Source organism: Onychomys torridus, chromosome 22 (genome assembly GCF_903995425.1).
Source record: "Onychomys torridus chromosome 22, mOncTor1.1, whole genome shotgun sequence".
In the NCBI taxonomy this organism is placed as follows: domain Eukaryota; kingdom Metazoa; phylum Chordata; class Mammalia; order Rodentia; family Cricetidae; genus Onychomys; species Onychomys torridus.
The window spans coordinates 3964591-3990273 of NC_050464.1; the positions used below are offsets into that span (position 1 = coordinate 3964591).

Sequence of the window (25683 nt, forward strand, 5' to 3'; positions counted from 1 at the left end):
AGTCACTGGACAAGTTCCTTTTGGTGGGCCTGGCTGTACTCAACAATGTGCTGACTCAGAGATGGCCACCTCATGACCTCCAGAGGCTTCCCTTCCAGCAGACACAGGTGAGGCAAGAACCTTTCAGGCAGGGGGTCCACCCATACCTCCCCTCTTCTCCCAGGCAGGGGGTCCACCCACACGTTCCCCTTTCTAGAGCGTCTCCAGGGAGGAAGTGGGGGCGCTCTGCAATGTCAGGACAGCTGCCTCTATAAATCCCTCAAAATGTGTTATTCTCTTCATAGGCTCCTCATGCCTAGAATTCAAGGGTTATCTCAGGCAACAACGATTCATATTAATCACCTTTTTCCTTTTTCTTTCTTTTTCTTTTTTGTATGGTATTTGTGCCTGGTGTCTGTAGAGGCCAGAAAAAGGCACCAGCCAGATCCCTGGAATGGAGTTAGCAAGTGGGCGCTGGGAATCGAACCCAGGTTCTCTGCATGAGTAGCAAGTGCTTGTAACTGCCCTCTCAACTTTAACTTCATTCTTGGCAATAACCGGTCTTCTCAGACCCAAAACTGATAGTCTAAACTCAGTTTCTCCTGTCGTTGCTCCTGTTATTCATAATTTCACGTGTGTTGAAAACACTAAAAAGTGCTGCTGTAAAATATTCCAACAGTATGACTTAGAGTATGGAGATCCAAGTAGAGGTGTGTGAGCGCGTGCGTGCGTGCGTGTGTGTGTGTGTGTGTGCGTGCGTGCGTGTGTGTGTGTGTGTGTTGCACGTTTGTGCATGGAGGTGGTTACAGCACAGTGGCAGAGCCTGTCTCTAGCACATGCAAAGCCTTCAGCACCAAAAGGCAAAAGGCAAATAATAATAATAATAATAATAATAATAATAATAATAATAAAAAGTGACATGGGCTGGAGAGATGGCTAAGAGGTTAAGAACACTGACTGCTCTTCCAGAGGTCCTGAGTTCAATTCCCAGCAACCACATGGTGGCTCACAACCATCTGTAATGAGATCTGGTGCCCTCTTCTGGCAGGCAGGGATACATACAGGCAGAACATTGTATACATAATAAATAAATCTTAAAAAAAAAAAAAGTGACGTAAGGAGTCTGAGGTTCTAGAGTGAAAAGCGCAAGTGACTTGAAGCGGCCGGTCGACAGTCTTAGCTTTCAGACCTCTCCATGAGCACTCACACTCACTGAGGGCTGGCGCAGTGGCTCAGTGAGTAAGGAGCTTGCTGCTAAGCCTGATGACTTGAGTTCCAGCCCTGGGGCCCATGTGAGGAAGGACAGGCTCTTGCAATTGTCCTCTGATTTTCATGGTACACACACTCACACACACACACACACACACACACACACACTCACACACACACTCTCACACACACACTCACACACACACTCTCACACTCTCTCTCACACATACACACTCTCACACTCACACACACACACTCTCACTCACACACACTCTCACTCACACTCACACACACTCTCTCACTCACACTCACACACTCTCACTCACACTCACACACACTCTCACTCACACTCACACACACTCTCACTCACACTCACACACACACTCTCACTCACACACACACTCTCACTCACACTCACACACACACACTCTCACACACACTCACACACACACTCACACACACACTCACACACACACACTCACACACACACTCACACAACACTCTCACACACACTCACACACACACTCACACACACACTCACACACACACTCACACACACACTCTCACACACACACTCACACACACACACTCTCACACACACACACACATGCTAATTGTTTAATCCCCCCCCCTTAATATCAGGAATTCTTTTCATTCCTGTTTTTAAAAAGCTTCATTGATTTTTTATTTGATGTGAGTTCTGGGAATTAAATTCGGGCCCTCTGCAAGGGTGAGAAGTGCTTGTCACCACTTACCCTCAGCTCTCCAGCCTTCTTTTTGCTCCTTTTAATAGACTAACGGGTTTCTTGTGACATGAATAGCCTTCAGTTGTGTGTGTGTGTGTGTGTGTGTGTGTGTGTGTGTGTGTGTGTGTGCATGCGCACGTGGGTGTGCAGGCCAGAGGATAACACGAGGGGTCATTCCTCAGGATCTGTTAGTTATTTTGGCGCTCTTTCCCTTCAAGGAAATGTCCTGAAACACGACAAATCCACAGAAGAGCTGTTTATTAATACAGGATAGAAAAGAGACGTGACAGGCCTGTGGGAAACACACACGTGGTCAAGAGAAGTAGGGGAGAAGAGAAGAGGAGAAGAGACCGGTGCAAAAATGGCGCCGGCTTTTTAGAGTGAGTCGCGCATGCGTACAGGAACGCATGTGGCTACTCTAAGCATTAGCGTAGATTACATGGCTGCGCACGCTTTACACAACCATGTAAAGCCATGGAGTCCTAGTCACGCAAGATGTTTTGACCCGGAAATGGCTATTTTGAACCGGAAATAACTAGGCGGTCCGCTGGGCTAGCCCAACCATGTGGGCATGTTGTGACTTCATGTCACTGTCTACCATGAGACAGGATCTCTCTGTGGTCTAGAGCTTTGGGGACTCAAACTCAGGTCCCCATGACAGTATGGTAAGCACTTCACAGAACAAACTGCTGCCCCAGCCCCAGGGTGGTTTTTGTTTTGTTTTGTTTTGTTTTACTATTATAAATAAAGCTATAATAGACAACCTGAGTGTGAGGGTGCACGTATGCAAAGTTTTCTGTAGGACAGAGCCCTGGAAGTGGGTCAAAGGTGTGTGGACTTAACATTGTGGTAGATATGGATATAGTACTTTATAAGACGGAATCATTTTTTAATAATAACCAGATAAACTCAAAAGCCTCACTGGAGTAGGGTCGGCTTACAGTGGCTGCTCAACAAATATTTTCGGATAAATAAACAGTGTGATTAGTTTTCTCATTTTGGACATTTTTTCATATGAGTGTGAGAGCCAAAAAGTTGAAGGTTTAGCTTGGGAACACATTGAAAGGGCTTTTGACTATGTCCTTGGTCTGACACCATACCTTTTCTAGTTCCTCTGGAACAGACAATAAACTAAGCATGAAAGCTTGAGGGACCGGTTTCTCTTTTAGGAATTCTATGGAGTGGATGTTGTAAAAATCTTTTTCCTATCAATACTGACAATGGAAACAAGATGCCTTTACAAAGATTAATTTATTTTTGTTTTATGTTTATGAGTGCTTTGCCCACACATACGTATGTGCATTGCATGTGTGTCTAGTGCCTGCAGAGGCCAGAAGAGGGCATTGGATTCCTTGGAGTTACAGATGGTTGTGAGCTATTATGTGGATGCTAGGAATTGAACTCCGGTCCTCTGAAAGAGCAGCCAGTGCTCCTAACTGCTGAGCTGCCTCTCCAGCCCTGGATTTACAGATATATTCCACACATGATGTCTGGATTACGAAGAAGAGATTGGCTTTAAAAACAATCTCAAGTTAGAATCTTCTTCCTTATATCTTAACAGTTCCTGATGAAGTTAGCCCTGTTTGGCAAGGAGAAAAAGCTAGGGTCTGAGGGTCAGACAGCTCAACCTTTCTGAGCCTCCTTTCATCATCTGCAACAGGGGATACCACTGTGCATCTCTCAATACTGTTGATAGAAAAGGCAGCTCAGGCCTGGCGGTGGTGGTGCATGCCTTTAATCCCAGCACTCGGGAGGCAGAGGCAGGTGGATCTCTGTGAGTTCAAGGCCAGCCTGGTCTACAGAGTGAGTTCCAGGACAGCCAGGGTTACACAGAGAAACCCTGTCTCAAAAAATGAAAATGAACAGAGAAGATGGCTCAGCTTAATTCTGCTAAAGTGCCTAGTCTGATGCTTCCCCATTAGCGGCCATGCTGCTACCACTTCTCAGAATTTAGGGGTAGAGGATTGCGCTGGCTCTCATGGATTCTCACAGAAATATGCCCTATCATCTGGGCAGTCCATCCCAAGCAAAGTCCTTATGGCAAGGTGAGCATAATAACTGGGTATTTATGGGGTATGGTATGGTTCAGGACATGTCTAGAGTGGGAAGTAACTAAATCCAGTACTTTGGAAACTTTCAAACTCCTCTCTTCTAGTTCCTTATAAAATACATAAAAACTTATTGTGTGTGTGTGGGGTGTGTGTGTGCTGGGAGGTGGCCCAGTATTTAAGAGTGCTTCTTGCCCTTTCAAGGGACCTGGGTTCAGTTCCCAGCACCCACACTGGGCAACTCACAACCACCTGTAGCTCCAGGTCCAGGAGACTGGTTGCCCTCTTCTGGCCTCTGTGGATACCTGTATGCACATGCATGTAGTACACATGCACACAAGCAGGCACACACATAGATACACAAAAACAATAAAATTTTTAAAAAGAGCCTGGCGATGGTGGTGCACACCTTTTATCCCAGCACTCAGGAGGCAGAGGCAGGTGAATCTCTGTGTGTTTGAGGCCAGCCTGGTCTACAAAGTGAGTTCCAGGACAGGTTTCAAAAGCTACACAGAGAAACCCTGTCTTGAAAAACCAAAAAAAAAAAAAAAAAAAAAAGAACAAATAAAATGTAGTGACCTATAGTCACCCCACTGTGTTGCAGAACACACTCTAGTCTGGGCTGTGTGTATTGTCCAGCCTCTCTCTCCTTCCTTTATAGACTCTCATCTGTCTTCCACTGATGAACATGGCCCCTTTGAGGTCGGGGAAAGTGCTTACACAAGGCTCCCAAAGTGTGGTGTCAATGGGATAGGAAGAATGAGAATTTGGAGGTCTCTGCTTTCCTGGGGTCTGAGCTATGTACACAAGTTCCTGGGACTCAAACACCCCTCAGTAGATAATGGTGGAGACAGCAGGATCAGAAAGAAGTTTGAGGCCAACCTGGGCAACAAAACAAAACCGGAACATACAAAATTCCCCCACCATCTTGGAGGTTTTTTTTTTTTTTTTTGGTCTGCTTCCTTCTTGGTTTTGAGAAATCCTGATATGAGGTGCGGCCTGACTGTGTCATTACACACAAAGGAATGAAGCAAAGGATGTCGGACTCTTGCCAACCTGGGCTTGCACGCTCCTCCTTGCATCTGGTTTTCAGTCTGTCTGAATTGGACAGTTGGAAATCACAATGTGATCTGGCCCTCCCTCCCATCTCTCAGTGTGGATGGAACGAACGTTTGGGTTTGTGTGTCTTTTGTTTGGAAGAGCTCGCTTCCTTTGGGGGCTATATTTAATGATTTGCCTCCCCGTGGAACTTGGTGAAGCTGTGCTTTGTGGAAAACTCATGACTGTCTGTCACATTTGGAATCGAGAGAGAGAAAGAGAGAGAGAGAGAGAGAGAGAGAGAGAGAGAGAGAGAAGAAGCAGCCTAAAAGACAAAATTGAAAGTAGGTTCTATTCCCCAAATTCATCAAGATTCTTAAATATGCTTTGTAATAAATCCACTATTCTGCCAGAATCCCCAAAGCCCACTAAATTAACTGAATATATACCGTTGATTAGGGTCAGATGAAGGGTTAGGTGACTTGGGGACAACTTCCAGGTTTGGCTTCTGGGAGGTGTGAGGGAGGAGGCAGTTAGTTTCCAGAAAATAAAATTCTTGTCCATCTGAGTGAGGCTAACGTCCTCATGGAGAGAAAAATGATGTTCTCTTTGACTATTTGGTTGTTTTGGTTTTTTTTTTTGGGGGGGGGGGGTTTGTTTGTTTGTTTTCTTGCCTGAGGTGTCTGGGCTGAGTGAATTCCCTCCAGTCCTGAAATCCCAGACAGAATTTGGGAAGAGCTGAGACAGCAAGACCTGACAGGAGGGAAAGCTTGGGTGGGTGAGCTCCCAGGGTAGGCTCTTTGCTTGCTGGACCCTAGGTGATCCTTCCTATCGTTTGCCTGATCGTCTGCTTGCTCCACTGTGCCCTCTAGTGGAAAACTCTGGGCAATGGAGCAGGCTGGTTAATGCAAGTGCTGCTATGCCCCTGAACCTCATTTTTTTTTTATTTTTATTTATTTATTTATTTATTATAAATATAATATATGTATACAGAAGAGGGCACCAGATCTCATTACAGGTGGTTGTGAGCCATCATGTGGTTGCTGGGAATTGAACTCAGGACCTCTGGAACAGCAGTCAGTGCTCTTAACCTCTGAGCCATCTTTCCATCCCAAACACATTGTTTGTTTGGTTGGTTGGTGGGTTGGTTTTTCGAGACAGGGTTTCTCTGTGTAGCTTTGTGCCTTTCCTGGATCTCACTTTGGAGACCAGGCGGGAGAGATGACTGAACAGTTAAGAGCACACTCTCTTGCAGAGAACCGGAGTTCAGTTCCCAGCACCTACATTAAGATGGCTCACAACCTGCTTCTGTGGACACCTGAATGGATGTTTGCATACACAGACACATACACATAAATTTTTAAAAAAATCTCTTTAAAAAAAAAACATAAAATTTTTTCACAACATAAACTCTTGGGAAAATTGAGAAAGCATCCAATAGTCACACTAACTAAGTGCTCAGTATTTATCAGCTGCTAGGAGTCTCATTCAGTTGACTTAAGGTGTTCTCCAGGAGCCCAAGCAAGGGTCCAAGAGAGTCTACAACCTGGGCAATACTCAGCGCCTAGTCCACCACCCCGGGCTGTGGCGCCTGCAATCCGTGTTGGGCCTTTTCACTTCTGTGTTTTGTATTCTTCTAAGGATGCAGCCTTGCATATGGAGCCCAAGAAAGAAAACCTAGAGCCAGGCCTGGAGCAGGACCAGAAGCCTCGACTAGACAGTGTCAACAGCAGCGAGAGTTTCGCCAGCTCGGGCTTTCAGGAGGACAAAAGCGTGAGCGAAGCAGAAGAAGATGACGGTAGGTATTCATTCCTTCCTGGCCTCCAGTCTAGGGCGTTTTCTACAACATACTGGACATCTCACACATTTTCTCCTTATTCATCCCCCTAATAAACATCCTGGGAATGAGGGTAATGTCCTAGGGAGACAAGATTTGAATAAAGATTATTTACAGCGTTGCTAGTTATGACAAGAACTGTCCCCGTCTCTCTGCTTGGGACCTTCCGTCTTACCAAGTCACCCATTCCCACCTAACTCCCATCTCCCGACCCTTCACCCCCACCCCCACCCCCATGACCTGGAAAAAAATCTCTGAGGTTCATGTTGAGACTCAAATTCTCTTGCCAATGGACTCTGGTGCCTTTGATGGTTTGTTTTATGTTTCCTGAATATTGTCTCAATAAACTGGGGTTTGGTGCAGTTGAGAGAGTCTTTACAAGATTTGAATGATTGGTAGATTGCAGTGAGATCTCCAAGCAGCCCCTCACCATGGAAGACCTGATTTCCTACAGTTTCCAAGTGGCCAGAGGCATGGAGTTTCTGTCCTCCAGAAAGGTCAGCTCATCTCTTTATAGTTTTTCTGCTTTCTTTAATTTTCTTAATCAGAGATAAAGAGAGGTTTTGAGTTTTTCAAAAGTTTTTGCTTTACATTTTATATTTTATTTTTATCTGTGTTATTAAACTTAGAACCTGCTTGGAAGAGAACACACACATTTGCCTTCCATTTTTCTTCCCCACTACTCCCTACCTTTACTTTGATTTAACTGCTGCATAAAAACATACAAATTACATATGTTAGTTTAAATCAGGTGAAATATTTCATAACTTTATGGTAAAAACTTTGAAAATTCATTCTTCTACATTTTGTCTTGTGAGGCCTGAATACACACACACACACACACACACACACACACACACACACACACACACACACACACACACACACACACACACACACACACACACGCCTCTGTGGTAAATCTATTTTTCTATTATTTGTTTATACTTATGCTCTTAACTGTACAGTAGACATACCACAATGGCCTGCATTTGCTCACATGTGAAGAGATGGTAGTCTTCGGTCCTTGTGGATAGAATTTAATTTAAGGGCAGAAGAGCTTCCTGGGTGTTTGGACTACACAAACCCAGCACCATCTCCTAGCAGCCCTCTGTCACATTTCCAGACTGCCCAGGCTTTACAAGGACTGTCTCAGTACACTCACACAGGGCTTCCCCAAAATCTTCAGCTCAAGTTGAGCTGTGGCTGTTGCAGCATGCAGGAGGCTGAGGCAGGAGGATCCCTGCTTACATGTCAACCCAGGTGAGTTCTGCCTGTCATTACATGGCAGGATTCTGCTTTTTTGTTTTGTTTTGTTTTGATTTGATTTGATTTTTTGAGACAGGGTCTCACTATGTAGCCTTGGCTGTCCTGAAACTTGCTTTGTAGACCAGGCTGGCCTTGAACTCATGAGATTTGCCTGCCTCTGCCCCCGATTACTCACCTGGCTCAGGAGTCTGTCTTAAAGACAGCATCAGCAAACAAACAAAATAAATCACACCGATCCAAAGCTCCCAAAGGTATGATGTAAGGTTGTGGGGAAGTCTCACTTACTGGTGTAATTCAGGCTGTCGGTGTGTTGACCAGCACACTCTCCACAGAACAGGAGCCTGGCTGAGTTAGAACTTATCTTTTGGGCCTCCTGGACTCTCTACTTACGCAGAAGTGTGCTGTGTTTATGGGAACTGGGTGTGTGCTGAGAGTGTCTTCTTTTCCCACCTGTGAAATGGAGCTTAGAATTAAGGATGACGATCCTGGGGCCAGCGAGAGGGCAAAGGACCTCGCTGCCAGACTTGGTGACCTAAATTCAGTCCTAGGAACTCACGTGGCCGGAGGAGAGAACTGACTTCCACAAAGTTATTGCCATAGCATGTATTGCTGCTTACACTAAGTATTGGGCAGCAAGACACACACACACACAGCACACAACACCACACCATACACACAAACACATACACACTACCACACAACACCACATAGTACACACAGCACACCATACACACACATACACACACACACACACACACACAGCACACACACACACACATCACACACAATACACACAACACACACACATACACACACACAACATACACATACACACACCACACACACATACACACACACACACACATACACACACACACATACACATACACACACACACACACATACACACACACATACACACACATACATACACACACACATACACATACACACACACACACATACATACACACACACATACACACACACACACACATACACACACACATACACACACACACACATACAACACACATACACACACACATACACATACACACACACACACATACACACACACATACACACAACACACACATACACACACACACATACACACACACACACACACATACACATACACACACACACACACATACACACACACATACACACACACACATACACACACACACACATACACACACATACACACACACACACATACACACACATACACACACACACATACACACACATACACACACACACACCACACACACACATACACACACACACTTTTTTTAAGAAAAGAATCAGGACCCAGAGTGGACAGAGGGAATGAAGCAGTTGGATTGCGGAAGTGGGTTCACTCTGTAACTGTTTTATTACAGTGCATCCATCGGGACCTGGCAGCTCGGAACATCCTTTTGTCTGAGAACAATGTTGTGAAGATCTGTGATTTTGGCCTGGCCCGGGATATTTATAAGAACCCTGACTATGTGAGAAAAGGAGATGTGAGTCAGCTGCATGGCTATTTCATTTCTACCCCATCCTTTTTAGACCACAGACTTCTGAAGCCCTTGTAGAGAGGTACACTTGCCAGGCGCCCATCCTCCCGAAACTCTCATGGGGTTCTATGAAAACAGGTGGTCCAGAAGAGCTGTGTACCAGAGAATGCTTGTGGTAGAACCTTCTGACTGTCTGTCTGTCTGTCTGTCTGTCTGTCTGTCTGTCTCTGAAGCCCAGTTGGGGACCTGGCCTTAGAGCAGGACCTCATGAGGCTTGTTAGCCTCAGCAGCATGCTGGGCCCTGCAGAGACCACACCAGTCCTTGCCTGCCTCCCCTAGGGGAGTTCCATGTCACACTGGAAAGAACAGTGTGACCTCTTCCCCTCAGATAAACCCAAATGATTGATTCAGCAGGTGGCTGTACCTCCGGGGAAGTGGGGGGAGGGCACACTCTGTCTTGAAGGGAGGAAGTGGCTTTCCTCCAGGGATGCCTTTCAGGGGGCTATCTCTCCTCTGGCCCAGGCGGGCTCTCTTCTCCGTTTGTTAGAACATGCTGTTACTTGTCACTTCCCAGGTGACCTCTGGTGTCCTCTCTTGTCTGGCCTCTGCCAGGAGGGCCTCAGCTGATGCCTGGGCTCTCTGGATTGCCCTGCAGCAGAGGCTCTCAGGCTGTAGGAAATCCACACATCACCTAGCGGCCTTTCCAAATCACAGCTTGCTCTCCTCACCCCACATCCCTTGATGCAGAAAGTCTGGGGGTAGGGGGCAGGGAGAATCCTTGGAATCTGCATTTTCAACAAGCTTCTGGGCCATGTTATGTAGACCCCAGACCATACTTTTGTTGTTGTTGTTGTTGTTTGTTTTTTGTTTTTCGAGACAGGGTTTCTCTGTAGCTTTTTGGAGCCTGTCCTAGACTAGCTCTGTAGCTCACTCAGGCTAGCCTCAAACTCACAGAGATCCACCTGCCTCTGCTTCCCGAGTGCTGGGATTATAGGCGTGCGCCACGACTGCCCAGCATCACACTTTCAGAATTCCTTCTTAGTCACTCTTTTTGTTGTTGTTGTTGTTTTTTATTTTATTTTTAGTTTGTAAATATGGGTGGTTTACCTGAATGTAGGTCTGTGCACCACATTCATGCAGTGCCTGAGGAGTCCAGAAGAGGGCACCAGCTCCCCTGGGACTAGAGGTACAGATGATAGTGAGGTACCCTGTGGGCGCTGGGAACGGAATCCAGGCCCTCTGGAAGAGCAGCCAGTGCTCTTGACTGCTGAGCCACCTCTCCAGTCCCTAGTCCCTTTTTTCTAAGAGGAAGACAGGCTGGCTTTTGGAGGCCGCTGGCCTGCAGGGATGGTTCTGCCTGCATTTCAGGATGGCCCTCTTCGCTGACCAGGACTCTTGGTTTCTCTACAGTCTGTCCCTCCACTGTCCCCTGTCCCGGCTATCTTACTAACTCTCCCAGCTCAACTCCCAGCTAACCCACTGTGGTCCCTGCTATCTGAAAGAGGAGGACTGGTCTGCATGCTTGAGAGCCAGCCAGCTGTACATTGTCCTAAATGGAAAACACTTCAACACAACCTAATCTTTCTTCTTTCCAAGGGATGTGGAAGATTGAATGGAGGCTGAAGCCAGGACCTCATACATATCAAGCACACATTCCACTCCTGAGCCACATCTAGCCCCCAGTTCAAGACTTACCATCCCATCTTTTTACATAGGCATGTCTTTCAAAATCCCCCTTCTTAGAAAAAAAAAAAATCATAGGAATTGCTATCAGTCTTCAGGGTGTTTCCTAATTCAGACCACTTTACTAAGCCCTTCATGTCCCTATGTTGGTGGGGAGGGGACCATGAGAACACAGCTTAATATCCATGGAACAAGGACCTGCTGAGTGCACTAGAGAAGTCTACCTGCCACACCTGGTTCCCAGAGACTGGGTAGCCACTAGGGCTCCCTCTTGGTAACCCGCCACGTGCTCTGTGGGTTTAGAAATCATAGCTATTCTGCTTCCACATACGTGCTAAGTGGAAGGGAACCCCTGAGCCCTGGGTGTGGACATTGCTTTGTTTTCACGCTCAAGGTCCCTTGCCCTCTTCCAGACTCGACTTCCCCTGAAATGGATGGCTCCCGAATCCATCTTTGACAAGATCTATAGCACCAAGAGTGACGTGTGGTCCTATGGAGTGTTGCTCTGGGAGATTTTCTCCTTAGGTAAGTGTGGAGGAGGGAGGGCGAGGTTAGGACGACCCAAAAACAAATGTCTTTGTCCTGTGCAGAGCACCCTATGGACACACCCAACTCTGAGGTCAGCACTTGAACCATTGCAAACCCAGGTGGCGTGTCTAACATTGGCCTTGCAGGGACACAGTGCCAAGCCTTGAGTGTCCCCCAGCTGCTTCCTACCAGCAGTGATCACTAGAAAGTTCAGACAAACACAGGCTTGGGTGGCTTTGGCCTCAGGGCTAAGCAGAACATCCTGCAAAGCCTGGCCCACCCTATGTAGCCCAGGCTAGCTGCAGAGGATTGTCTCTGTTAGGTGCTGTTAGATACAGGTGATGGATGTACACATACCCACTATTATAGAAAGTGTTTACATCATTATAAAGTCAGGCGGCAGAAAATTTAGACAGAGCTGTCTGTCCTCCAGTTCAGCTCTCATGTCTTTACCCCTTTCCTCCAGACATCCACTCCCTCAGGATTTCTTCTCAGGAAAGGCCTTGGCATACACAGCTGGACAGTAGAAGGCTTTGTTAGAAGCAGGTGGTGTTGACCTGATGCCTTTGATTCTAATACCCGCCATGGCTTTGCACACTAGTTTATGCAGACAAGCTATAAAAAGTTCTGATTAGGTTTTTTGCTAGCTAGGTTTGTTCAGCACTATCCACTATGGGTTTATTTATTTATTTATTTTTATGTGTATGTGTGTTGTACCTATATGTTATGTGTGTGCACTATGTGCATGCAGTGCCTGAGGAGGCCAGGAGAGGGCATCAGATCCTCTGGAACCAGATGGGTGTGGGGCTAGAAATTGACCTCAGGTCCTTTACAAGAGCCCCAGCCCATCTACTCTGGGTTTCTAAAAACCGTCTTCAAAGCCTCATTCCTACAGATGTGCACAGAACGTACACCCACTCACACAGGGATGGTATGAGATCTCCCAAGTATGAGAATTAGCCAAGAATCTTCAGGCTTTGGGGAAAAAAAAAGTCTTTCACAGCAAATAAAGTGCACTCAGATGCACTCAGTAGCACCCTCAGGCTCCTGCGGTGTGTGACGACCCTCCCCTGGTCTCGATGGCAGGCACCTCTTGCTTCCACTCCTAGAAAGCAGCTCATGGCTGCAGTGGCCTTGCAGCCAAGCCTGAGTGTCTCCCAGCTGCTTCCTACCAGCAGTGATCACTAGAAAGTGCAGACAAGCACAGGCTGGGGTGGGTGGCCTCAGCCTCGGGGTTAAGCAGAGCACTCTGCAATGCCTGGCCCACCCTACATAGCCCAAGCTAGCTGCAGAGGTTGGGTATAGGTGCTGTTAGATACAGGCTGGCAAAGACAGCCTAGGGCCCAGTACGGTACCCTCAGCTCTGCAGACTCTGGACTAGGAGCAGCCTCCATCCATCCACCCTAGTCAGCCTTGCCCTGGAGGCCTCGGGTTCCCTATCCTTTAGACTTGTTATAATCCCTCATTCCCAAAGCCTCCAAATGAAGGCCATTTTCTGAGAGGTTGGAGTGGTCCACCAGTAGCCTCGCCCAAGTCCATTGGTTTTCCAAAGACAGGTTAATAACCCGAGCCACAAGTGTCTAAGGATTCGATGTTTTTAGAGTTGTCTGTGGAGCCGGGGCAGGAAGACTTCAGATTGCCCCTTCCCTGACCAAATGGGCAATGTAGCCACAGGGATGGCCAAGAATCAGCCAAGGATGTGCCCTCAGGAAGGGCCTGCCAGACACCTCTCTGTGTGGAGGTTCACCTCAGTCACTGGAAATCTATCACTAAAACATGACTATATATTTATTTTGGGGTTTGTGAGATAGGGTGTCACTAGATAGCCCAAACTGGCCTCCAACTGACAATTCTCCTGCCTCAGCCTCCCTCCCAAGAACTGGGATTATAGGCATGTACTATAGGCTAAAACATCACTTTGAAGAAATGAGGAAAATCTGAATTGACCTTCATGGTCTTTGGGGTGGTTTGTTTGTTTGTTTGTGACAAGGTCTCACTTTGTAGTCCTGGCTGGCCTTAAACTCACAGAGATCCATCTGCCTCTACCTCCCAAGTACTAGAATTTAAAGTGTGCACCACCACCACCAACACACACACACACACACACACACACACACACACACACACACACACACGGTCTTTTGTACCAGAAACCTTACCTTGCATGTGTTTTTTCACACCATCCCTGCAGGGGGTTCTCCTTACCCAGGAGTACAGATGGATGAAGATTTCTGCAGCCGACTTAAGGAAGGCATGAGGATGAGGTCACCAGAGTACGCAACACCTGAAATGTGAGTTCATGGCTTCATCCTACTCCACTCAGGGACCTGGGGTGGTGTGTAAGGAGCACAGGGACCCTGGGGTGGTGTGTAAAGAGCACAGGGACCCTGGGGTGGTGTGTGAGGAGCACGGGGACCTGGGGTGGTGTGTGAGGAGCACGGGGACCTGGGGTGGTGTGTGAGGAGCACGGGGACCTGGGGTGGTGTGTGAGGAGCACGGGGACCCTGGGGTGGTGTGTGAGGAGCACGGGGACCCTGGGGTGGTGTGTGAGGAGCACGGGGACCTGGGGTGGTGTGTGAGGAGCACGGGGACCTGGGGTGGTATGTAAAGAGCACAGGACCCCTGGGGTGGTGTGTAAAGAGCACAGGGACCCTGGGGTGGTGTGTGAGGAGCACGGGGACCCTGGGGTGGTGTGTGAGGAGCACGGGGACCCTGGGGTGGTGTGTGAGGAGCACAAGGACCCTGAGGTGGTGTGTGAGGAGTAGACAGACAGAATGAACAGCACCTAGGAACTGAATGTAGGGTCTCCCTCACCAGCTCCAGTCAAGGCATCATCTTTGTAGCCCAGGCTTCCATCTACAGAGCCCTGGGAGAGGGGTGAGGGGTTGGGTGGTTGGTACTGTGCTCCACAGGAGGCTATATGGGTGGAGCTTGGGATATGGCTCAGTTATCTTAGCAGTGCTTACCTGGCGCTCACAAGGTCCCTCCCCAACACTGCATATACTGTGCCAGTAACCCTAGCACTCTGCAAGGAGAAAGAGCAGCAGCTGGGATTTAAGGAGGCCGTTGTCAGCTACACACAAAGATCAAGGCTGGTCTGAGCTACAGGAGAACCTGTTTCCAAAAACTTAGAAATAAACTGATAAAGAAGGAAAGGCGGAGTAACAAGGCCTCTTGAATCCTTTAGGGCCAGGCCAGACAGCTGTCAGAGCCCTTGATCAAGGGGCTTGTGGAGGTTCCTTTAGGAGTCAGAGAGGAGACAGGCTCTGGGCAGGTTCTCCATTGTTCGTGGGTGAGCTTGATTCTTGTGGGTACCGTTTCCTGTCACTCCCGAGGCCTCCGCAGGAATGTGCTGACATGTGGAGTTTGAGTGAGCTGCTGACTAGGACCTGGGCCTCCCTGAGGTGGTGGCGCCACCTTTCCTGAACAGGCAGGCGGCCTCCCCTCTCCACCCACACAATGAGGTCCTGTGGAGCCCTGGGCTGGCCTTTAGGGAGGAGTCAAGACCAAGAAGGAAGTGTGGGCTTGGCCAAAGGGCAAGGTCGCCATCTCTTAATCATTATCTCAGGACCAAGCTAGGTCAATGCCAATGCAGGGAACTGGGTGAGAGGGACCATGGACTCAGACGTGAAGGCAGGGAAGACACAGGGGACTCTATTAGTGTTGGCTGATGTCCTCTTCAGGGAAGTGTAGGGGCTGGATGACCCAAGGCACCCCCAAGGCTACAGAGAGGTTTAGACTTGTGGGACCCTGACCACTGCAGAAGAGGCTGAAATAAGGTCAGTCTGTACCTGATGTTTCCCCTTGACTGGTCTCATGTAGACGTCCCACAATCTTGAGGATTGTAGGGCAGATCCGATGATCTGAACTTAGAAAATATCAAAACAGACTGCGAGACATAAAGCTGTGCTGAGCCGAGGTGGCACATGCCTTTAATCCTAGCACTCAGGACACAGAGGCAGGTAGATCTCAGTGGGTTTGAGGCCAGCCTGGTCTATAGACTGAGATCCAGGACAACCAGCACTACACAGAGAAACCCTGTCTCAAAAAACAAAAAGAAAGAGAAGTTACGGTTGCATCTTTCTGCCAGCTAAATAACAGAGGAGGCAGAACCTCGTCCCATGTTCCCCAGAAGGGCATTCTCTGTATGCCAGCACATGCTCTGAATTAATATGCCCTTCCTGCTTTTCACATAATCTGAAAATCATGAGTAAGTTCTCAGTTGCCAACAATAATAGTAACTGCAGTTATTATAAAATGATATTGGTTGACTTAGTACCAGTAGTGCTCGTAGGTAGCAGGCACTGTTTTAAGTGCCTCAAACTAGTTCAATACATCTAATGCTCAAAACCACCCTGTGAAAGTACATGCCAGCATCAGCTGTATTTACAGGTGACACACCAGCACACCCAACGTCCACTGTCTAACATGATCTTCCCATGGTCCATTGCCAGTCAGTCAGCAATCAGAGTCTAGATGCCACACCATCCTCAGCCTTCAGGGGCCATTTCCAGCTCTCACATTCACCAGAATAATTCTAGAAGCACGAAATCACCTCTGTAGGCTGGGCTGCCCTACAGAGTGAGACCCTGTCTCAAAAAGCCCAAGACAAGCAGGGCTCTTGTCAAACCTTTGTGTGCTCCCATAAGCCTCTTCCAGGTAGCTCATGGGCCCCAAACAGCCTATAGGGTGTGGTTTTTCAGAATTTAACAGACAAGATGTAGCTTTGAAATCATTTCCTCAAAAGGGGGATGCAAGCCAGCAGCCATGTTCTCAGGTTCAGGCAGCCATGTTCTCAGGCAGCCATGTTCTCAGGCAGCCATGTTCTCAGGCAGCCATGTTCTCAGGCAGCCATGTTCTCAGGTTCAGGCAGCCATGCTCTCAGGCAGCCATGTTCTCAGGCAGCCATGTTCTCAGGTTCAGGCAGCCATGTTCTCAGGCAGCCATGTTCTCAGGCAGCCATGTTCTCAGGCAGCCATGTTCTCAGGCAGCCATGCTCTCAGGCAGCCATGTTCTCAGGCAGCCATGTTCTCAGGTTAGGGCATTTCTCAGGCAGCCATGTTCTCAGGCAGCCATGTTCTCAGGCAGCCATGTTCTCAGGCAGCCATGTTCTCAGGCAGCCATGTTCTCAGGCAGCCATGTTTCTCAGGTTCAGGCAGCCATGTTCTCAGGCAGCCATGTTCTCAGGTTCAGGCAGCCATGTTCTCAGGCAGCCATGTTCTCAGGCAGCCATGTTCTCAGGCAGCCATGTTCTCAGGTTCAGGCAGCCATGTTCTCAGGCAGCCATGCTCTCAGGTATGTGAGAGTTGAGAGGATTAGAGTCATCTCTTTGTTCCAACCACAAGAAAGTTTGGGTGATAGGATAACTCAGGGCAGCTTTTCTGGACATTTGTGACCTTAGCTTGACCTAAGCCTGGGAAAGTTTGGCTAATAGCCTTGAGACTCTATTCACCATCCCTCCATCCATCTTGGATGCATCTGAGCTGCTCCCTCCCTCCCTCCCTCTCCCTCCCTCCCTCCCTTCCTCCCTCCTTCCCTCTCCCTCCCTCCCTCTACCTCTTTCTCTCTCACTCAACTTCGTGGAGAAAACTGTGACGTTGAGTTGAGTGAGTTGCTCCCACCCAGTGCCTGTCAATCAGACATCAACCATCCCACAGGGGATAGCAGAGAGTGATTTCTTTGTCCTTAGGTGTCTGAACAGGGACAGTAACCCAGACATAGAAAGGCCATGCTCAGTTCTACAACCCCTCTTGGCATTGGTTTCTGGAAGCTGAGACCCAGTACAGATGTACCCAGCATTCGCTGAGACACAATACAAATGCCCAGCATTCAGCCCAGGCATCACACTCACAGAGCCCCTCAGTGCTTGGAGTCAAGTGTCGTAAGTACACAGGAGTGAAGGCACCCCAGAACCACCTTCTGAGAAGCATGCTAGTCCTCAGATTTGGGCAAGGATAAGGACAGGTGATTCTCAAAAGCAAACAGGTAAAACATAGATTCTTAGGCCTTTGTATGATCTTTCTAAGCTCCTGTCCTTCACCAAAAACTTAAGTTGGGTAGGGAGACTCATGCCTCTAATCCTAGCACATGGGAGGCTGAGGCAGGAGGATTACTCTGTGTTTGAATCAGCCTGGTATATATAGTAAAAGATCTTCTCAAAAACGAAGAAAGAGAAGACACTCTACAGCCTCTCCTCCCACAGTGGGAGCTGTTTGTCCGCTGTGGTAAGGTTTGGAGTTTTCACCTTCAGAAACAGCTAATCAAGTAATTACACTTAAGAACAGGCTTAGGACCTCTGCTGGCCAGATTCTGTTATCAGGAAGCAGAGCCTGAGTTCTGCCAGAAAGCAGAACTTTTAAAGGAGTATTTAAAACCAGACGGAGTGTTCATTAGTGCGTAGAGTGTGCCTGTTCCTGAAGAACAGCCTTTATTGCAAAGGTTTCTGCTAATGTTGAAAATCCTTGTACCTGACAGTCCAGTGACATCATTACTGCCTGGTAGGTAGGGATGTGGAGGGATGCCCAGGAGTTCAGTGCTGAGAACAGCCAGACTTCTTGGTCTATTTCTAAGTTCTGGTGTGTGTACACCTTAGAATCCATCACCCCTTCTCTTCATCTGCTGTCTGGAAGGTCAGACCAGCTTTTTGTTTAATTGGTTTGGGTTTGGTTTTTGAGACAGAGTTTCTCTGTGTAGCTCTGGCTCTCCTGGAACTCACTCTGTAGACCAGGCTAGCCTTAAGCTCAGATGTCCACCTCCTGAGTTCTGGGATTTAAGGCTTGCACCACCACCACCCACCAGAGCCAGCTTTGAACAGAGTTCTCAGGTACAGGCGTAAACCCCCATGGAATATGGCCCACACTTGGGCCGTTTGTCCTTGCCATTTTCCTGCTTGCCTCCTACTACCAATTTCCTTCTCTTCTTTAGACCTCCGTCTTCTTAGCATGGCCTTTCTATGTCTGGGTTACTGTCCCTGTTCAGACACCTAAGGACAAAGAAATCACTCTCTGCTATCCCCTGTGGGATGGTTATGTCTGATTGACAGGCACTGGGTGGGAGCAACTCACTCAACTCAACGTCACAGTTTTTCCACGAAGTTGAGTGAGAGAGAAAGAGGTAGAGGGAGGAGGGAAGAGGGAAGGAGGGAGGAAGGGAGGGAGGGAGGGAGAGGGAGGGAGGGAGGGAGGGAGGGAGCAGCTCAGATGCATCCAAGATGGATGGAGGGATGGCGAATAGAGTCTCAAGGCTATTAGCCAAACTTTCCCAGGCTTAGGTCAAGCTAAGGTCACAAATGTCCAGAAAAGCTGCCCTGAGTTATCCTATCACCCAAACTTTCTTGTGGTTGGAACAAAGAGATGACTCTAATCCTCTCAACTCTCACATACCTGAGAGCATGGCTGCCTGAGAACATGGCTGCCTGAACCTGAGAACATGGCTGCCTGAGAACATGGCTGCCTGAGACATGGCTGCCTGAGAACATGGCTGCCTGAGAACATGGCTGCCTGAGAACATTGGCTGCCCTGAGAACATGGCTGCCTGAGAACATGCTGCCTGAGACCTGAGAACATGGCTGCCTGAGAACATGGCTGCCTGAGAGCATGGCTGCTGAGAACAAATGGCTGCCTGAGAACATGGTGCCTGAGAACATGGCTGCCTGAAACTGGCTGCCTGAACCTGAGAACATGGCTGCCTGAGAACATGGCTGCCTGAGAGCATGGCTGCCTGAACCTGAGAACATGGCTGCCTGAGAACATGGCTGCCTGAGAAATGGCTGCCCTGAGAACATGGCTGCCTGAGAACATGGCTGCCTGAACTGAGACATGGCTGCTGGCTTGCATCCCCCTTTTGAGGAAATGATTTCAAGCTACATCTTGTCTGTTAAATTCTGAAAAACCACACCCTATAGGCTGTTTGGGGCCCATGAGCTACCTGGAAGAGGCTTATGGGAGCACACAAAGGTTTGACAAGAGCCCTGCTTGTCTTGGGCTTTTTGAGACAGGGTCTCACTCTGTAGGGCAGCCCAGCCTTGAATGCATGCTCTTTTTGCCTCAGGCTTGTCTGTATGGATACAGCCAACGCTCTGCCTGCTTAGAGAATTCTTTAGTCCAAAGCTGAGGTGATTTCGTGCTTCTAGAATTATTCTGGTGAATGTGAGAGCTGGAAATGGCCCCTGAAGGCTGAGGATGGTGTGGCATCTAGACTCTGATTGCTGACTGACTGGCAATGGACCATGGGAAGATCATGTTAGACAGTGGACGTTGGGTGTGCTGGTGTGTCACCTGTAAATACAGCTGATGCTGGCATGTACTTTCACAGGGTGGTTTTGAGCATTAGATGTATTGAACTAGTTTGAGGCACTTAAAACAGTGCCTGCTACCTACGAGCACTACTGGTACTAAGTCAACCAATATTCATTTTATAATAACTGCAGTTACTATTATTGTTGGCAACTGAGAACTTACTCATGAATTTTTCAGATTATGTGAAAAGCAGGAAGGGCATATTAATTCAGAGCATGTGCTTGGCATACAGAGAATGCCCTTCTGGGGAACATGGGACGAGGTTCTGCCTCCTCTGTTATTTAGGCTGGCAGAAAGAATGCAACCGTAACTTCTCTTTCTTTTGTTTTTTTGAGACAGGGTTTCTCTTGTGTAGTGCTGGTTGTCCTGGATCTCAGTCTATAGACCAGGCTGGCCTCAAACCCACTGAGATCTACCTGCCTCTGTGTCCTGAGTGCTAGGATTAAAGGCATGTGCCACCTCGGCTCAGCACAGCTTTATGTCTCGCAGTCTGTTTTTGATATTTTCTAAGTTCAGATCATCGGATCTGCCCTACAATCCTCAAGATTGTGGGACGTCTACATGAGACCAGTCAGGGAAACATCAGGTACAGACTGACCTTATTCCAGCCTCTTCTGCAGTGGTCAGGGTCCCACAAGTCTAAACCTCTCTGTAGCCTTGGGGGTGCCTTGGTCATCCAGCCCCTACACTTCCCTGAAGAGGACATCAGCCAACACTAATAGAGTCCCCTGTGTCTTCCCTGCCTTCACGTCTGAGTCCATGGTCCCTCTCACCCAGTTCCCTGCATTGGCATTGACTAGCTTGGTCCTGAGATAATGATTAAGAGATGGCGACCTTGCCCTTTGGCCAAGCCCACACTTCCTCCTTGGTCTTGACTCCTCCCTAAAGGCCAGCCCAGGGCTCCACAGGACCTCATTGTGTGGGTGGAGAGGGGAGGCCGCCTGCCTGTTCAGGAAAGGTGGCGCCACCACCTCAGGGAGGCCCAGGTCCTAGTCAGCAGCTCACTCAAACTCCACATGTCAGCACATTCCTGCGGAGGCCTCGGGAGTGACAGGAAACGGTACCCACAAGATCAAGCTCACCCACGAACAATGGAGAACCTGCCCAGAGCCTGTCTCCTCTCTGACTCCTAAAGGAACCTCCACAAGCCCCTTGATCAAGGGCTCTGACAGCTGTCTGGCTGGCCCTAAAGGATTCAAGAGGCCTTGTTACTCCGCCTTTCCTTCTTTATCAGTTTATTTCTAAGTTTTTGGAAACAGGTTTCCTGTAGCTCAGACCAGCCTTGATCTTTGTGTGTAGCTGACAACGGCCTCCTTAAATCCCAGCTGCTGCTCTTTCTCCTTGCAGAGTGCTAGGGTTACTGGCACAGTATATGCAGTGTTGGGAGGGACCTTGTGAGCGCCAGGTAAGCACTGCTAAGATAACTGAGCCATATCCCAAGCTCCACCCATATAGCCTCCTGTGGAGCACAGTACCAACCACCCACCCCCTCACCCTCTCCCAGGGCTCTGTAGATAGAAGCCTGGGCTACAAAGATGATGCCTTGACTGGAGCTGGTGAGGGAGACCCTACATTCAGTTCCTAGGTGCTGTTCATTCTGTCTGTCTACTCCTCACACACCACCTCAGGGTCCTTGTGCTCCTCACACACCACCCACCCACACCCACCCGGTCCCCGTGCTCCTCACACACCACCCAGTCCCGCCTCACCACCACCCAGGGTCCCTGTGCTCTTTACACACCACCCAGGGGTCCTGTGCTCTTTACATACCACCAGGTCCCGTGCTCCTCACACACCACCCCGGTCCCCGTGCTCCTCACACCCACCCCAGGGTCCCCGTGCTCCTCACACACCACCCAGGGTCCCGTGCTCCTCACACACCACCCCAGGTCCGTGCTCCTCACACACACCCCAGGTCCCCGTGCTCCTCACACACACCCCAGGTCCCCGTGCTCCTCACACACCACCCCAGGGTCCTGTGCTCTTTACACACCACCCAGGGTCCCTGTGCTCCTTACACACCACCCCAGGTCCCTGAGTGGGTAGGATGAAGCCATGAACTCACATTTCAGGTGTTGCGTACTCTGGTGACCTCATCCTCATGCCTTCCTTAAGTCGGCTGCAGAAATCTTCATCCATCTGTACTCCTGGGTAAGGAGACCCCCTGCAGGGATGGTGTGAAAAAACACATGCAAGGTAAGGTTTCTGGTACAAAAGACCGTGTGTGTGTGGTGTGTGTGTGTGTGTGTGTGGTGTGTGTGTGTGTGTGTTGGTGGTGGTGGTGCACACTTTAAATTCTAGTACTTGGGAGGTAGAGGCAGATGGATCTCTGTGAGTTTAAGGCCAGCCAGGACTACAAAGTGAGACCTTGTCACAACAACAAACAAACCACAAACCAAAGACCATGAAGGTCAATTCAGATTTTCCTCATTTCTTCAAAGTGATGTTTTAGCCTATAGTACATGCCATAATCCCAGTTCTTGGGGGGAGGCTGAGGCAGGAGAATTGTCAGTTGGAGGCCAGTTTGGGCTATCTAGTGACACCCTATCTCACAAACCCAAAATAAAATATTAGTCATGTTTTTAGTGATAGATTTCCAGTGACTGAGGTGAACCTCCACACAGAGAGGTGTCTGGCAGGCCCTTCCTGAGGGCACATCCTTGGCTGATTCTTGGCCATCCCTGTGGCTACATTGCCCATTTGGTCAGGGAAGGGGCAATCTGAAGTCTTCCTGCCCCGGCTCCACAGACAACTCTAAAAACATCGAATCCTTAGACACTTGTGGCTCGGGTTATTAACCTGTCTTTGGAAAACCAATGGACTTGGGCGAGGCTACTGGTGGACCACTCCAACCTCTCAGAAAATGGCCTTCATTTGGGGCTTTGGGAATGAGGGATTATAACAAGTCTAAAGGATAGGGACCCGAGGCCTCCAGGCAAGGCTGACTAGGGTGGATGGATGGAGGCTGCTCCTAGTCCAGAGTCTGCAGAGCTGAGGGTACCGTATTGGGCCCTAGGCTGTCTTTGCCAGCCTGTATCTAACAGCACCTATACCCAACCTCTGCAGCTAGCTTGGGCTATGTAGGGTGGGCCAGGCATTGCAGAGTGCTCTGCTTAACCCCGAGGCTGAGGCCACCCACCCCAGCCTGTGCTTGTCTGCACTTTCTAGTGATCACTGCTGGTAGGAAGCAGCTGGAGACACTCAGGCTTGGCTGCAAGGCCACTGCAGCCATGAGCTGCTTTCTAGGAGTGGAAGCAAGAGGTGCCTGCCATCGAGACCAGGGGAGGGTCGTCACACACCGCAGGAGCCTGAGGGTGCTACTGAGTGCATCTGAGTGCACTTTTATTTGCTGTGAAAGACTTTTTTTTTCCCCAAAGCCTGAAGATTCTTGGCTAATTCTCAATACTTGGGAGTCTCATACCATCCCTGTGTGAGTGGGTGTACGTTCTGTGCACATCTGTAGGAATGAGGCTTTAAGACGGTTTTTAGAAACCCAGAGTAGATGGGCTGGGGCTCTTGTAAAGACCTGAGGTCAATTTCTAGCCCCACACCCATCTGGTTCCAGAGGATTGATGCCCTCTCCTGGCCTCCTCAGGCACTGCATGCACATAGTGCACACACATAACATATAGGTACAACACACATACACAAATAAATAAATAAATAAACCCATAGTGGATAGTGCTGAACAAACCTAGCTAGCAAAAAACCTAATCAGAACTTTTAAGCTTGTCTGCATAAACTAGTGTTGCAAAGCCATGGCGGGTATTAGAATCAAAGGCATCAGGTTCAACACCACCTGCTTCTAACAAAGCCTTCTACTGTCCAGCTGTGTATGCCAAGGCCTTTCCTGAGAAAGAAATCCTGAGGGAGTGGATGTCTGGAGGAAAGGGTAAAGACATGAGAGCTGAACTGGAGGACAGACAGCTCTGTCTAAATTTTCTGCCGCCTGACTTTATAATGATGTAAACACTTTCTATAATAGTGGGTATGTGTACATCCTCACCTGTATCTAACAGCACCTAACAGAACATCCTCTGCAGCTAGCCTGGGCTACATAGGGTGGGCCAGGCTTTGCAGGATGTTCTGCTTAGCCCTGAGGCCAAGCCACCAAGCCTGTGTTTGTCTGAACTTTCTATGATCACTGCGTAGGAAGCAGCTGGGGGACACTCAAGGCTTGGCACTGTGTCCCTGCAAAGGCCAATGTTAGACACGCCACCTGGGTTTGCAATGGTTCAAGTGCTGACCTCAGAGTTGGGTGTGTCCATAGGGTGCTCTGCACAGGACAAAGACATTTGTTTTTGGGTCGTCCTAACCTCGCCCTCCCTCCTCCACACTTACCTAAGGAGAAAATCTCCCAGAGCAACACTCCATAGGACCACACGTCACTCTTGGTGCTATAGATCTTGTCAGATGGATTCGGGAGCCATCCATTTCAGGGGAAGTCGAGTCTGGAAGAGGGCAAGGGACCTTGAGCGTGAAAACAAAGCAATGTCCACACCCAAGGGCTCAGGGGTTCCTTCCACTTAGCCAGTATGTGGAAGCAGATAGCTATGATTTCTAAACCCACAGAGCACGTGGCGGGTTACCAAGAGGGAGCCTAGTGCTACCCAGCTCTGGGACCAGGTGTGGCAGGTAGACTTCTCTAGTGCACTCAGCAGGTCCTTGTTCCATGGATATTTAAGCTGTGTTCTCAATGGTCCCTCGCCACCAACATAGGGACATGAGGGCTTAGTAAAGTGGTCTGAATTAGGAAACAGCCTCTGAAGACTGATAGCAATTCCTATGATTTTTTTTTTCTAAGAAGGGGGATTTTGAAAGACATGCCTATGTAAAAAGATGGGATGGTAAGTCTTGAACTGGGGGCTAGATGTGGCTCAGGAGTGGAATGTGTGCTTGATATGTATGAGGTCCTGGCTTCAGCATCCATTCAATCCTTCCCACATCCTTGGAAAGAAGAAAGATTAGGTTGTGTTGAAGTGTTTCCATTTAGGACAATGTACAGCTGGCTGGCTCTCAAGCATGCAGACCAGTCCTCCTCTTTCAGATAGAGGGACCAGTGTGGTTAGCTGCGGAGTTGAGGCTGGGAGAGTTAGTAAGATAGCCGGGACAGGGGACAGTGGAGGACAGACTGTAGAGAAACCAAGAGTCTGTCAGCGAAGAGGGCCATCCTGAAATGCAGGCAGAACCTCCCTGCAGGCCAAGCGTCCTCCAAAAGCCAGCCTGTCTTCTCTTTAGAAAAAAGGGACTAGGGACTGGAGAGGTGGCTCAGCAGTCAGAGCATGGCTGCTCTTCCAGAGGGCCTGGATTCGTTCCCAGCGCCCACAGGGACTCACTATCATCTGTACTCTAGTCCCAGGGAGCTGGTGCCCTCTTCTGGACTCCTCAGGCACTGCATGAATGTGGTGCACAAGACCTACATTCAGTAAACCACCCATATTTACAAACTAAAAATAAAAATAAAAACAACAACAACAACAAAAGAGTGACTAAGAGGAATTCTGAAAGTGTGATCCTGGGCGAGTCGTGGCGCAACGC

The 25683-nt window shown here is 48.8% G+C and overlaps 1 protein-coding gene across 1 annotated transcript in view; it reads left to right on the forward strand.

Moving 5' to 3' along the window:
- The window catches only part of Flt1 (fms related receptor tyrosine kinase 1), a 175056-nt gene that overhangs the window by 136886 nt on the left and 12487 nt on the right, over positions 1-25683 (forward strand). The window contains exons 20-24 of the mRNA XM_036172306.1: positions 6662-6818; positions 7257-7354; positions 9521-9643; positions 11734-11845; positions 14040-14139. Coding sequence (XP_036028199.1) covers positions 6662-6818; positions 7257-7354; positions 9521-9643; positions 11734-11845; positions 14040-14139 — 590 coding nt within the window. The remainder of the gene's footprint in view (positions 1-6661; positions 6819-7256; positions 7355-9520; positions 9644-11733; positions 11846-14039; positions 14140-25683) is intronic.